General features: G+C 46.4%; 1 protein-coding gene across 1 annotated transcript in view; it reads right to left on the bottom strand.

The window, feature by feature from the left end:
• The window catches only part of LOC138304316 (membrane-spanning 4-domains subfamily A member 4D-like), a 301,440-nt gene that overhangs the window by 226,653 nt on the left and 58,976 nt on the right, over window positions 1–15,811 (bottom strand). The window contains exon 2 of the mRNA XM_069244273.1: window positions 2,727–2,904. Coding sequence (XP_069100374.1) covers window positions 2,727–2,885 — 159 coding nt within the window. The 5' untranslated portion in view covers window positions 2,886–2,904. The remainder of the gene's footprint in view (window positions 1–2,726; window positions 2,905–15,811) is intronic.

The following is a 15,811-nucleotide window of genomic DNA, read 5'->3' as shown; positions in this document are numbered from 1 at the left end:
TTTTAACAGCCGCTTTAAGAAAGATCCATACTGAGGGTCCGGAAGAAAGAGTGAGTGGTAGCAGAATTAAGAGTAGTTGTTCATTCAAACTGTGATGGTGCTTTTGTAATGTGTGTGCGCCGAGCACACCTGTATATATGCAGTTGCACTTCTATGGGTTCATATTTACCACTTTTTTGTGAATAGAGCTTAATAGTTTGTTCACTTATGGATCACATTAGCAGATGCTGACCATGTGCCCACACCTGAATGAAAATAAATGTAATGTACCTATCACTGTATTTAAGCACCCTGACCACAGTCTCACCCCTACTTATGGTGGGGTGGAGGCGGCAAGAAAACAACAGTTGATGTGACATTTAAACAGGTGTACTTCTCATTATTCCCCATACTACTGGCAGTCCTGAGGTGCACCGTCTGTGTAGAAGCAACAGCCCACAAACATGCCATTTGTTAACCCTCACAGTATAGATGGCGCATGCATGGTTAATTTAGGGCACAATCACCAACTATGCAGTGGCTGCTCACTTTCACCACTAGTGGTGATCTTCTCTGCCCAAATCGCCAACTAGTGGGCATGCAGGGCAAAAAGGTAAAGTCACACATCAGACTCCACATGCATGACTAGACCCAAAAGGGCACTCTCAACTATTCCATTGCACTGAAACCCACATATTTTTTATACTTCATCCACTGCAGAACATATTTCACTGATGCACAGCATCTTGCATACACTGCAAAAAATGTGACCTTTCCAACACAAAATGTCAAGCACCTTTAGGATTTCTGAAAGATCATATAATTGGTGTGCAAAGTCTGCATCCGTGATATAGTGCTCAAAAACTGAAGTAGGAAAAACACATCCAGTAGATTTTTAAAATATGTGCACTAGAACCTCTACGCAGGCATAAACGCCTTTTTCTTGACTAATAATTTCTAGCGGATGACATCCATTCCAGAAAGAGCCCATCAATGAATTAGAGTAGATGCATGTTCTACAAGTCTGCATTTCCATTTAAATTAATTCTTTCTCACTAATGCTAGCGGCACTTGAAGTTCCTATGGTTCATGCAAGAGTCCTGTATTAAAATAAGAGATGGCCCGTTTGATTAGCAAGTAGCTACAATTATCAACTCCATTTGCACAGCTCCTCTTATGTTATTTCTTTTCAGCCGATTCCTGAATACAGGGCAGTGCTGTACCTCAGGTTGCAGTGTGCAGTCTACAGGTTTAATATCAGGTGTAGGAACCAAGCCAGTAGTGAAACTGGACAGTAATCACTAGGAGCCGCGATGATAAAACTTCATCAAATTCTCTGGTCATTGCGCACTCCCTGGTGCACTCTGCCTTGCTTCAAAGATGGTGCCTGATCATGGCGGCTCTGGAACAGAGTAGTTCTGACACATCCAGACAACTGGACAGGACAGGGCATAGTACATAGGCAGATAGAAATATTAATGTGGGTGTGGTGGTTTGTGTGTACCGCCGATCGTCTGACCAACTTAGCAAGCAAAGGTAATAGCTGCATCAGCCAATGGGATGCAAGTGTGACCAGGCCAAGGCAAAGGGACCTCAACCTTCCCTCCTTTCTGAAACAAGTTGAGACTGTGTTCACATGTCACCTAATCACTTCTAGGAACTCTGTCGGGCTTCCCTTTACTGAAGTTGTGGAACTGACAAAATATTCTTCGAAGAGCTAGTGGCAGTAAGTGTGTCAGTCCGACAGCTCCCCCTAAAAATTCCAGTTTTCAAAACTGGCATACACTGCCCCAAATTCAGCACTGCTCATTCCCCTCCTTGAACCACTTAGAGGAACAACCCCCCCCCAAATAAAAATTAACCTATCTGCTCTTTTTGGCACACACAGCATTCAGTGATGGCAGGGTAGGGCTAATGAATGAAAATTGATGCACCAGACTACCAAATAAAGTCCTGATATGACATAAATTCTGCTACTCCCCATTATCCAATAAAGAACCCTTCAATCTGTTTTCACAGATTTTATTAGATGAGCTATATTAGAAGGAGCTCAGAAATAGGTATAGTTTTGCTTTGGTAAAATATATTCCTAAAATATTACTTTAAACCCTGGATTTGACACAAAACTGTGCAGGTTCATTTCCATAGCTGAGAACTTTGGTCATGCTTGTTGCATTACTTCATGTTCCTCTTTAAGAATGCCTGCTGGGGGAGTACTTTTTCTGTCATTACCTCCTCTTTGTGGAAGGCTCTGCGACGGCCTTTTACCATACAGAATCTCATTCTTTATTCCATAAAGACACAATATGTATCTATAGTGTTCGAATACACTGGCACTGCCAGACGGGCCAGCTTGAAAAGGCCAATGTGTGGGCCGGGACCAAAAAAACTCCACCCACACTGGCTCTTTCAATTTGACTGATTTGGCAGTGCCAGTCTCTCTGACAGTTCAGTCCAACCATACTTATCTATTTGTCTGAGCCACCTGATCGTTTGTTATTAGTATCATAAAGCATTTAGTTGTACGATTACGCATAAAAAAAATCTTTCCTTAATTTGTAGTGTATCAGGTGGGGGTACTGCAGATTACATCGAAGGTACTGCCAAGCATGCCATCATTCTTCTCCACTTCACAAAAGAACACTGATGTATTCAGGGCAATTTACACACCAAGTATTACAATACATAAACCGTAGGAAAACGGTTTGACATAGTTCTTTTATTAAAATATAAATAGTTTTACTTACCCCCAGGACCAAGGGCTCACCCTTGAAAAACTTCTGCAGATGTTTATTGCTTGCAGTTTTGGCTGCTTGGCCAGTCTGTGAAGGATCCCCTTGGTTTGTCTTTGGGCTGATCTCAGTGATAACCACAAATCCGCCAGGGTCTGCGGCTGATGTCGACATGTTCTAGTCCCTCGCTTATCTGATCTCACAAAAAGAAACAAAAGTCAGAATACTTATATTAAAAAGAGCTACCAGAAAAGGAGTTCCATTGAAGGAGACAGATGAAGGTGTGAGAGTTTCATGAGGCTAGTGCTTGTTTTTCAAGATAAAGAGACAGGAATTGTGGGGTGTTGGAAGAAAGAGGCCTGAGGTGAAATCAAGACTAAGCAGTCTTGGTATTTAAAAGCCCCCAGCATTCAGTAGTGAGTGACAGGCTGCTAAAAAAAACACTGGGCCTCTGAACTTATGTTTTTTTCACAAGTTACGCACTGATTGAGGCCAGCGTTGCCAGGTCTGGTAGCTCAAGGAATTAATGGTTCCATTCGTGGTGAGTCCTCTCATCCTTTGCTTTCATACTTCTAAAAGTAGTATTACTGAGTTGGGTAACAAACATCTATGTGCCCTGATGCCCCAATTAATAGATATGTGCTTTCAGGAGCGGCTCCTCCATTACGGCGGAGGAGCGTAACCCCTCTCCCCCAGCAGCGGAAGCTGCAAACCTTTTTTCCACAAAACGATAATAAACTGTGTTTATTATCATGTTTTGCTAAAAAGGTGGGGCCCCGGGGGTGACGAACAGTGAGAGGGAGTGCTCAGCACTCCCTCTCAGAGTGCATGTGTGTTTGGCCATCTGCCTCGGGATGGCCAAACACACATGCGCAGTAGGCTCTCTCCAGCCCAGCAACACTGTTGCTGGGCTGAAGAGAGCCTGCACAGGCTCCCAGGCTTCCTGGGAGTGCCCTGGCTGGATGGTCCCAGCCAATCCTAACGCTGCTTTGAGCGGCGTCAGGATTGGCCACAGGGCAGGCTCGGAGTTTGTGCCTGTAGCGAGGAGACAGAAGAGCGGAGCGGAGTGGCACGGCACACTGCGTTAAGGTAAGTAGTTTTATAAAAATTATTTTTCATTTCATTTTAATTCCCCCCGCCACCTCCCTCGCAATCCATCCCGCCCCTTCTGCTTGCCACGAGCCGCGGCTGTGTGCTTTACTAAAACATGGTTGGTTTAGTTATGTGGGCCTTCCTAAAACAGCAAGTAGGAAGTAAGTAAAGTAGAAATTAGTGTATGCTATACCAGTGTAAGTCAAAATACATCTTAGCAAAGCTTCTGATGTTTTTGAACATTGCAATTTAAGGCTATTATGAGATTTTCGGCCTTTTAAGAGACACTCTTACTCATGATGACATTATTGGCAAATCAGGTAGTTAAACATCAATGTTTAAAGAAGCATTGCAATGTTAACAGGTCTGGAACTGGCTAGCAGCCTTTTTAGATTTGGCAATGATTGTTTTGTCATGTTTTTACAAACCTTATTTGTAGGAAAGTGGAGTTTTATGTAGTGAGGCTGGGTAAGTCTCACTATGCAATACTCTCACAATACCCCAAACTTGGTGCTTTTGATTCACACTAATAAATCACTAGCTCAGTCCTGGTAGTGTGACAAAGAGCAGTGAGGCTTTACTAGAGAAATATGTGCTAAGCTTTTTAGACTACCAACAAGAAAGATATGTAGATGAAATGACTCGAAAGAAACTCAGCACCAATTTGTAAAAATGGAGCAGATTTTTATAATAATTTAGACACCAAAACAAAATCAATCAGTTGCATATAGACGGAATTATGTATTTTTGAGTGAAAATAAACCAGTACTTTACCAACTGTCAAACTTTATCATTGTGGTCAATGGAAAAAATCACTAGTCACCAGCAGTCACCTGCTGAATGACTTAAGGGGAACACACTCGAAGTTAAGGTGATGCGGGTCCCAGACCCATGCTTCAACAGTCAGATCAATTGTATCTGGTCCATGAGACCGAGGTACAGAGGAGCTGCGGTTGTGAAAAACCAACAGACACTCGGCCACTAGCAGGTCGAGTTTGGGGGAGCCCACTAGGAGTTAGCTAATGTGGATCCCTGGACCAGAATTCACCAGTCAGAACCACTCCTCTTAGCTCAGGCATCTCGGTTGGGGAGGTCTGCTTGGCTGTCCTGGGTGCTAAACGGGAGCTGCTGGTGCTGGTTTTACCACTGAGATGGTGCTGGTGAGGAAACGGATGCAAAAACTCAACAGTGGAGCTACTGAGGTAGGTAGTTTAAGCTGCGGCAGTATTCCTGCGAGATGCAGCATCGAACAAAGGGTTCAGTAGCTGGACTGGCCACCAGCAAACCTTGGCAGTAGCAAACACAGTGCTTGGATCTTTTTAAGCCCTGGAGTCAGAGAGAAAGTGCTAGTCGAATGAAACTTATTGGGGATCAGGACTACATTTCACAGAATCCACTAGACCACTTACCTCTAGGCAGTCCTTTAGGAGGCATGATGGCCAGTAACGTCTTGGTTCCGGGAGTATGGTTTCTACCTGCAGGCTGCAGGGTATTAGTACCACTAGCCCAAGGGAGTTCTGGTGATGCCTTTCAGTTCCAGAGGGGTTCTCCTTCCTTTTGTAACCACTCTCTGGTCAAGGACAAGTCGCTTTCGTGCAGGTGCAGGCCGGCTACCACAGGTGCAGTGTGTGCCCTTTTTTTGTGGAGTCCTGGCGTTGCAGATACTGGTCTCTTCTTTGTCCTTGGTCGCCGTTCAGAGCAGATCTGAGGTTTTATTGTCAGGGTGCCCCTTAAATCCTGGATTTAGGGGTGTTATGGGTGTGGGGACAAGTGGCCAATGGGCTATTAGTCCTACTGGCTAATCGGCCGCTGAGATGAACACAACAAGGGGGTTGTGTCATCTTTCCTAACCAGCAACCACTTTTCAAGATGGCAAAAATCATCCTCAGCTGTATAGACCAGGCAGCCCACCCCTGGGATGTGGCTAGCCTTCTGAGGTTGCAGGCCACCTGACTGCCTAATGTTCCCCATCTGCCCTGGTGCAACTTTGCCTTGGGGCAGGCAGTGGCTTATTCCTCCTCTGGGGGACAGCCTTCTTGCATATCACAGGTGGTGTGCTGTTTGAAGCTCACCGCCTTGATGGGCACTTCACTAGCCTTCATGCCAGGCGGGGAGGTGACACCTTCCTCCTCAGGCAAGCCTTTGTTTCTGACTCCAGGGAGCGGTCACATTTCCATGCAGGGGGTCAGAATCCTGTCTTGGCCTCAGCAGCTGCAGCTGTCAGGAGGGGCACAGGACATGCTGGGGCAACTAAGTGAGCAGCCTCTAAGACAGTCGCCTGGATGACTTTGGATTTGAGCAAGGTTTAATGAGACAAGTTGTCTGATACTAGACATGACATATTTTAACACGGCCATAATGGAGCTGGCATTCTCAGGTGTGCACCGGTGCCAACCCATGTTATCCTATGACTGCTGATCCTTTATAGTAGTCTTTAATCCAAAAGACTACTATAGGGACATATATGCTTGCACTTATATGTCCACACTTTTAATATAATGCACCCTGCCTCCTGGGCTCAGAAGGCCTACCTTAAGTGTGACTGGCATATATAAAAAAACAGTGTCTTCACTTTGCCACGCATGGTGTGGGCAGTGTCAAGTTTGAGCAGTTCATACTGCTACTGCAGTCTACAATGGCAGGCCTGCTGAAATCCTTTTACTTGGAACACTCAGGGTGGCACAATCAGTATTTTAAGCCCTGGTGACCCTTTAACACACACGCACTGGACATCACTGGTATAGTAGGGACTTAAAAGGGGGTTAAAGTCCTTGCCAATTGAGAATACCAATTTACACATATCAAATTTAGGGCGAGAGCTAATGTGCTGGGGCCTGGTTAGCAGGCTCCTGTGCACTTTCAGAGTCATAGCCAATAGTATTGGGGCAAAAAGTCTGGGGTCAAGACACAAAAAGGGCACTTTCCTGCATTATTCTTCAGAAAGAAGCTAGGCCCTTCATAAATCTACATAATTGGCTAAAGGCAAACATATTTTTTTGTTCTCAAAAGCACACATCACTATAGTAGCCCCAGGCACTTTGGAGCTACATTGTATGTAAGTATGCTCCTTGAGAATGAGCAGAATATTGTCACTCAATGAAGTTAGGCAATGGCTGAAGTAGGCTGACCCACTGCAACATGCTGGATGCTGTAGTGGGTGGACAAATGTGAATGGCATAATAATAGATCAGTGGATGAAGAGGGCTCACGGAATGCCCTTACATGTAAGGAACATGTTTAAGCTAGCCCCCAACAATTCCCCTTCCATGCAATACATAGAGTCCACACCACAAACATACCATTAATATCTGTACTACTGTGAAATAGAGCACAAGATATAATGAACTCCTCACAATAATGACACAAAAAACAAACTACAGCACTCAAAAAAGAATTATAAACTTTGAACAATTTTTGATCTATACCATCCTAAATGTATACCAACATACATTCATACAAGGTTATTGCTAACATTTTAATAAACCAATATGGAGGCACCTTGAAAAACCAACATTAAGGGCCTGATTTAGAACCTGGCGGAGGGCGATACTCCACCACAAATATGACAGATATCCAGTCCATTATATCCTATGGGGATCGCAATATGGCGGAAGGCATATCCATCACGTTTGTGACAGAGTATTCCCTTCACCAGGATCTAAATCGGGCCCTAAGTAGTGATTACACCAATAAATGAGAATTTGCTTTTGAAATAATAAAAACTAAATGGTTGGCCTATGTGTCTATCACAAAGCTAACAAAGCACTATGACTTCCTAATGAAATCACCCTTTTACCAAAGAAAGAAGCAGAAACTATCACCACTACTGGACTACTTGGATAATACATATGCTATGCACCTGCACTAACTAGGACACAGGTGCCAAACATGTTTAAAATACCATGATGTAATATATATGACAGCACACTATCACAAGAGGCCAAAACAAACAATGCAGTGGAAGGGTGGTGCAATTCCTTCCAAGAAAAACCGGGAGGCAGCCACCTACCACTTTATCTATTCATTGAAATATTAAGAAAAAACTACGTTACAGGAAGCTTAATCAAACTTAAACATTAAACCCACAAAATCCAAAAGACCTTTACAAAATATAATTAACATAAAAAATATTTCTGTACTTACAACTTAGTAACAGAATTCCTAGATTCACTGTTGAATGTCCATATTAAAAACATAAATTGATAGAAAAAAAGAGTAAAAACCTATCCACCAGAGAAATGGAAAAGTATAAAGGAGACAAATAGGATGTCCTCCCAATTAGACCATTTCAAATCACCTGAAACCCTGCAAAGCCCGAAGAAAAATAAATGGTAAATAGAAAAATCCAAACTCATATTCATTGAAAAAAATGGAAGCACAATCCAAAAATAATGTGTCCATCACAATGTAAAATCCAGCAAAATGAAACATACAAACCCACCCTCAAAATTAACAAAAACTTGAAATATAACTAAGAATAGTTAAACACATATCAATATACTCCATAAACAAACTACAAATATTTTTTTTTACAAAATATCTTTTTTTTTTACTAAGGCCATCGTTTCAACATGTTACAGCTAGCAGTACAAGAAAGCGCAAAACCTGCACTTAACAATGTAATAGTAAACAGTTTAGGATGTTTACCTACACCTCCAAGCACAAGGGGCAATTGCATGACATTACCACATACATCCAAAAGCAATCACAGTGATGAATATATAGTACCGCTCTCACACAGAGCACCACAGTACACTTATGGCAAGGGAGTCACAGCTCCGAACGTAAAATGAATGTCATAGCATTACAACCACTTTCCCCACACCTCACAGAATTTGCGCAGGCATCCCCTACTTTTGTATGTGACCTTCTTGGCCACCATGTATTGGTCCATTCCGTTCTTTCATTCCAGTAATGTCAGGGGTTCAGGTGCCCCCCTACTGCCGTGCTACATCTCGCTTGGTGACTACCAACCCTAAATTACAGAAAAAAAGTTGTGTCTTGGGGATGTCGACATCTCCCAGCACCCCCAATAGGATGTACTTTGGGTCAAGAGGACTAGTTTCACCATCTACTCTACTTAGTTCTCTCATCATCCGTGTCCAATATGTCTGAACGGCTGAGCAGCTCCAGAGTGTGTGTATGTAGGTGCCCTTCTCATCCCCACCTGGGAGACAGGTTGGGGAGGCTGCCCGTCTCATTCGATGTAACCGCTCCATGTGGTAGTACACCTGATGCAGGATTTTCAGTTGTATCAAGCTAGGCAAGATTTTTATAGCCACCTCCCTCAGGAGCACCAAAGCGTCCTCCCAGTCCAAGTCTTCCAAAGTCTCCCACCTCTAAGGATCACCGTTCCCTCAGTCTGGTCGGTCTAACATCTTGTTGTTCAGTGTTTTGTATGTGAGGCCTATGGCCTTGGATGACAGTTCTTCTTGCAAAAGCCGGCCCTCCAACTGGGCGACTTCGGGTAGGGACAGCATCTACACACCCTCTGCCCACCAGGAATGCCGCAACTGGGCATACTTAAAAAATTGTTTGCTGCTCATGGAGTATTCTCGCTGGAGAAACGTCACCAATGCGCCCCCCTCCAGGAGATCCCCCATTCGTGAGATCCCCGATAGACCCCAAGTTCTAAACCCCTTCAGCTTTACCATTTCTCTCAGCCACATCCCCTCCAAGAGAAGTGTTGCACATGTCAATTTGCTGGCCCAGCCTACACAGCCAGTAGCTCTCCCTCCGCTAAGCCCTCCACCACCACCTCGGTGTTTAGCAGCAGTCATCAAAGTCCATTTCCCCCTTAGAGGAAGTGGGGAAATGAGCAGCTAATGAACTGGTTTCATTCCAACTTATAAGTGGAATGGTCCTGTGGGCCAAATACCTAATCATTAAACGCCACCAGGAGCGCCGCCCAGTAGTAAGCCCTAATGTCCTGTAGTGCAATACCCCATTATAGGGGTTGCGGTGGAGCGTGGAAAGGGTGATTCTAGGATGACCACTGTACCATAGCAGGGAACATAAATCACTCTCCAATTTAAGAAACACAGCATATTCTGCATGCCGTACAGTAGTTTTGGGAGTGTAATTATTATGAACCTTGCTACTCTGCCCAAGAATGTGAGGAATAATGCACGCCACCATTCTGCGACCTCTTAAAAAGCGCAAAGCACTCTCCTGAGGTTTCTGGCATAGCATTGCTTTCAATGTAGTCTCAAATACACACCCAAGTACTGATAACCTTCGGTTACCACCTGAGCGCCGCGGTGGACCAGCAGGGTCCAGAGGGGTCTAGGGGTGGCAGAGCACCAACTTATTCTAGTTAATAGGGTAGCCCGAATGTGCCCGTAGGACTCAAAGGTATTAAGGATCATGGGTATAGTAGCCTGGGTTCAGTAACATACAGCAAAATGTCGTTGGCATAGATAGAGATTTCTTTCCTGCTCACCACCCACATCTGAGATCTTGAACCCCCAAATAATACTGTGGGAACAAATCACCGCTGCCAAAGGCTGGACTGGTGAGAGCAAACAACAGGGGGGATAAGGGACACCCCTGTTGGGTGCCACGTTCTATTGAGAATGCTGAGGAGAAGACCCCATCTACCTGAACTGCAGTTGTAGGGGCCTGAAAATCCATTATCGAAATCGGGGACGAAAGCGAACTTGCTAAGCGTTTGGCGAAGAAAAGGCCAGTATATGGCATCAAACAACTTCTCTGCGTCCAGTGTTAGGAAAATATGGGTATCTTCTCCCAAAGCGACCAGGTTATGCCTCGTAGACCTACCTGGCAAATAGGTAAACTGGTCTCTGTGGATAAGCGGGACAATCACAGTAAAAAGTTGCAAGGCAAGAATAGTGGCCAGAACCTTTACCTTGATATTTAGCACTGAGACGGGCCAGTAGGAGCCGCAGAAGGTTACGGGTTTGCCTTGTTTATGAATCACAACAATGTTTGCGCATTTTAGGTCTGATGGTTGTGTTCCACAGTCTCTCTCCACCTTACATAAATTGAGCATATGGGGGGGATAGCAAATTAGAGTACCTTTTGAAAAAATTTGTTGGGAGGTATTTTGGCCCCAGCGTCTTCCACATTTTCAGTTTGGCAGTGGTAGCTGCGACTTCTAGGGTGATGTTGCTATCCACTGCCATTTAGTCTTCAGAGTACGCCATTGGCAGGTCCACCCTGGTCAAGTATTCAACCATACTAAGGGCATCCTCCAATATGCAGGCCTTGCAGAATGAGGCATAATATCTAGCAAAGGCTTTTGCAATGGCCACATCAGTCGAGTGGGGGACCCCTATGTCATCCACGATACTGTGGATCCAGCGGGACACCATCTCCCTTCTACCCAGCCAAGCCAGTAGCTTGCCTGTTCCTCCCCAGCACCGTAGAGACGATGTTGTGCAGTCAACAATAGAGTGTAGACTTCATCCGTGGCCAGATCTTGGGAACCCTGCTGGAGTGCCTCAAGAGAATGCAAAGCTTGAGGATCTGTATGAGCTATGGGGGGGCCTTCAACGGATAGGATCTGCTTTTCCAAGTGTTCTGTCTCTGCAACCTACATTCGTTTTTACCGGGCTAGGATATTTTGTGCCTTGTCCCTCAGCACTGTCTTATAGGCCTCCCATAGGACAACTGCCGACTCTACTGTCCCCTGGTTGTCCTGAAAATAATGCTCTGAGTCTATATGGAATTCGTCCCTCAGGTCCCACACATTTAACCACTAACCCGCTCCCCGAAGATGACCTCTGCCATCCATGGTAATCAAAAGGGAGGAATGGTCTGATAGGCCACGGGCTAGATACTCCTCTCGGAGGACCACGGTCGCCTCTCCTGAGGGCACATAGAGATAGTCCAACCGGGAGAAAACCTCATTCATCCCAACAACGTAGGAGTAATCCTTGCTAGGGTGATGTTGCCGCCTCCTTAAATTACAGGGAACCCAGGAGAGTGCAAATTTCCCTAAGGGCGTGGCTCCCACTGTGGCACTTGCCCTGCTTGAGCAATCTAGTGTTGGGAGCATGACATAATTGAAATTCCCTCTTACAGCATGAACCGCTGAATTAGCCTCTAAAAGTATCTCTGCCACCCAATCTAATGCTGGTTGTTGGGATCGAGATGGTGCATAGACACTAATCAGCATGAGGGATGTCCTGCCCCATTGCCCCTGAATTCCCACATACCTTCCATCCTTGTCAGACCAGCTTTTGCACACCCGAAAAGCTTTTCTTTTTTTAAACAAGTATGGCTACCCCCCTGGAACCGGAGGTGTATCTGCTTGTTCCAGGGCCATGTAGACCCCTCTTCCCAGAAAGCAACACTGAGTCACTCTCAGGTGGGTCTCCTGGAGCAAAACGACATCCTGTTGCAGACATCGTATATAGTGCATGACCAATCCTCGCTTCACCTTACTGCCCAACCCACTGACGCTCCAAGACAGTATGGTGGGGTGTGTGGTGTCTGATATGTCATCTTGTGTCATAGTTAGCGGTTGTGTGTCATCAGCCTCCCCTCCTTGCCCCTTGGCAGGTGTGGTGTGTCTGTATGTACCTCTTCTTCTATACAAACTAAAACTTACTAAACCACCCCTAAACCACCCCCCAAACAGTGTTCCTAAAGAAACTCTATCCACCCACCTCTGTACCCCGTTCCCCAACCCCTGTCACCCCCTACGAGTATAAGAATGCATGTCAACTGGACAACTACTCGTACATGAGGCAAGAGAGGTCTGTTGCCCACCTGCAAACTACCAGGACCCCAAATCGGAGCCTCAACTACTACAGACTGGCATAACCTAGAACTAGGGCTACCACCCACAAACGAAACAAGGAAGAGGTAGAATAGAAAAATAGGAAAGATGAGAGTCGGGCCCTCAGAGGGACAGACAGACAGGAAAAGAAGATGGGGGGGTTTAGTCACTGGGCCCATATTCCAGCCCGCAGAGCCCGCCTCACGAGTACACCACATTCAGTGCAAGTAGCTAACATCCCCATAACAGGACATTACATTTACAAGTGTAGCTTCTCAGTCATTCTTGGCGGTGTTCATCTCAGCTCACCCCTCTCGCCCGTTCAAAACTGCAATAGGTCAAGGTTGTCTATTCAGGACCAACTTTCAGTCAGTCAGGCAAAGCTAAGCCCTAAAGGCCAAGCAGAAGTGCATTATTACGAGCTAACCAGATGGGAAAAGGATCATTTAATGTCTAAGTTTGGCTTGTCATCTACTATGTTTGAGCCACTCTTTGCCAACGTCGCTGAGGTGACTGCCTCTACAAGAGCTTGGGCATCCTCCCTCTCCTGCCTCCGGAATGTGACATCCAGTGTTCCATCTTGACGAACCACCCCTCCGGCACTAGACATCGATCTCCATCTCCACCTTGGGTGTTGTGTCATTCCCATCTAACATTTCCTCTGTGACTCTGCCATGCCCTCCCCACCCCCTCAAGGAGGCGACCCTCGTCTCGGATCTCCAGCCAGTCCCACACCTCCTCCGAGGTAGTGAAGAAGTGTGCATGCCCATTGTGGAGCACCTTCAATTTTGATGGGTAAAGCAGCATATATGTAGGCCCATGGCTTTCAGTTTTTGCTTGAACCCTGCAAACGTCTGCCTCTATTGCTGGACCAGTTTGGTGTAGTCTGGGAAGATACGAATAACATGGTTATCTAACTTCGAGTGCACCTGTTTCCTGACCTCACAGAGAATGGCATCTCTGTCCCTCTAGTTAAGGGGTTTTGCTATAATTGCCAGTGGGAGACTCCAGTGGGTGGGGGGTGTGGAACCATGGAATGGTGCCCCCTTTCCACCAAAAGCACAGAGGACAAAGCAGTCTATGGGAGCTTTCCCTTGAGCCACTGTTCCAGGAACAGCTCTGGGGTAGTGCCCTCTAACCCCTTAAGGAACCCTACAAAGCATAGGTTACACCTCCAGGCTCGGCCCTTGGCGTCTTCCACACATGCCTCCAATCTCTGCGTCTGTGTCTTAAGGATTGCCAATGTGGCCTTAAGGAACAACAGTTCCTCCAGCACCTGGACAACGTGCTGTTCTGTCGTTATAATTCTATCCGCAACTTTGCAGAGGTCAACTCGAAAGAGGTTCACGTCCAGAAAGACTGAGTCGATTTTAGCCTGGACATTTGTGTTGGAGGCCTCAATAGCTTCCAATATTCATGCACCAGTTGGTAATTGAAGTGCCTGAATATCACCTGCCATGGTTTTCGAATGCCCCCTGGCTGGGCCGGTGGCCATTTACTGGCCAATTTAGGTTTTTTGGGGTCCAAGAGGTACCCTCTCTATGCCCATAGTTGGGCCCTGTAACAAGGAGGGTGTTGAGGTCACTCTAGTTAATGTCCTGGGTTTGGACCGCAGGCGTGGGGCATCTCAGCTTACTCCTGTCTGCTGCGTCTTTTCCTTGGGAACAGGAGGGTCTTAGGCGCTACCACTGCATGAGGATCACCAAAGAACAGGCAATTTCAGCGGAAGACAGGGTCACGATTGCCCTGTATAATCAAGTCCAGGCTATGCCTTCCTTGGGGGCCCTCATCACTAGGGACTCCAATGATGGTGCAGGTCTGCCTCTCTTAGTCAGGTGTCATCCCTGTGTACCAGGCATCCTCTATGGATGTACAACACATGAACCCGAGGGGTAGTGGAGCACTGGCCATCCACACATTTCACGGACCACCTCCGTATGAACAGTTTTTCAGGTGGGAGGAGGTGACATAAGAAGAGGTTTTCCCAAGTATTTCCAAGTTGGGTCGAAGATGTCCACTGTTCACCAGGGGAAGATGGGGCCACAGCCTATCACTGAACACGCTGCCAGCTCACTCTTCTATACCTCTTTTATGTTAAGGCCCCAGGGATATCAGGATCGGGGAGGGGGAAAAACCGCTATGTGTCCAGGGAGACCCCCTGTTTCTCCCCCCACACCAGGGTAATCAGGCTTCGCTCTATGTCCTGTGGGGAGAGGCAACACAACACCCCTACTGTGCAGGTGAGCAGCATCCAGCGTCTGGCTCCATTTGGGCCCCGCAGGGGAGCCAGCGTGACCTCACTGATCAGGCCTCCCATTGTTGGAGAGGTGCCCTGAGGGCAGACCGAGTGCCATGCAGTCATCACCGCCAAAGCACTCTGCAACTCTGGGCATGTCCAGTTCCTTCCGTTTTCAGGCGTTGATGCCCCACGAGGGCCACGGTACACCACCCTGGCACCACTGTAGACAATCCATAAGTAGCAGCTCGTGGAAAGGTACCGGCACAGCTCCTCTGGGCAGGAGTGCTCCCCAGGAGTCCCACTATCTATGGGTAAGATGCGGGGCTGCCACACAGTCCTAGCTTCCAGAGGCCCACTGTCATGCACAGACACTGTTGACATTGCTCTGCTGCCCCGTGGCTGGTGAAATGGCCCACAGTGACTGACAGCAGGGCCAGCGGCAGGGCTCATCTGTTCGTAGTTGTCTAGACCTCGAAAGACTGCTCCCGCTGCACCACGCTGCAGGAGCTGCCTGGCATGGCTTCTCTCCTCAGGGCATAGTCTCAGCGGTCTAAGAGCCTGGCCCCCAGAGTGTGCCATATGTGGGGAGGCATTCCAAGAGTCTGGGGCCTCAGGGGGCAGGAGGATGATGGAGGATAATGCAGATGGGTTGGAAGCACCAGCTGAGCACACCCAGTCAACCATCTTGCTGGCCACTGCCCCCAAGCAGTTCATTTTTAGGCATACTGCATGCACAACATAAAATCAGAACAAGAGACAGTACTAACTAAAAATGTTCAACTATACTAACCTAAAAAAGCTAACCTTACAGAAATTCTACCCCCCAGCCACCAAAGTAGCAAAGTAAAAAAAAAAAAAATCTGCACAAGTGAATAGCAATGATGAGCCACTATACTGGAGACAAGCCGCTTAACTGTTAGGAAGAACATAGACTATGAAATACATCAACAGATAAAATACAATGGGGGAAACATTTGGAATAAAATAAAGGCTTTCTTTGCATTAGAACAAACAGAAAAAATA

This window comes from Pleurodeles waltl, chromosome 7, assembly GCF_031143425.1.
Source record: "Pleurodeles waltl isolate 20211129_DDA chromosome 7, aPleWal1.hap1.20221129, whole genome shotgun sequence".
NCBI lineage: Eukaryota > Metazoa > Chordata > Amphibia > Caudata > Salamandridae > Pleurodeles > Pleurodeles waltl.
Note: the sequence above shows the minus strand (reverse complement) of the source record. Positions and strands in the feature narration are given on the sequence as shown.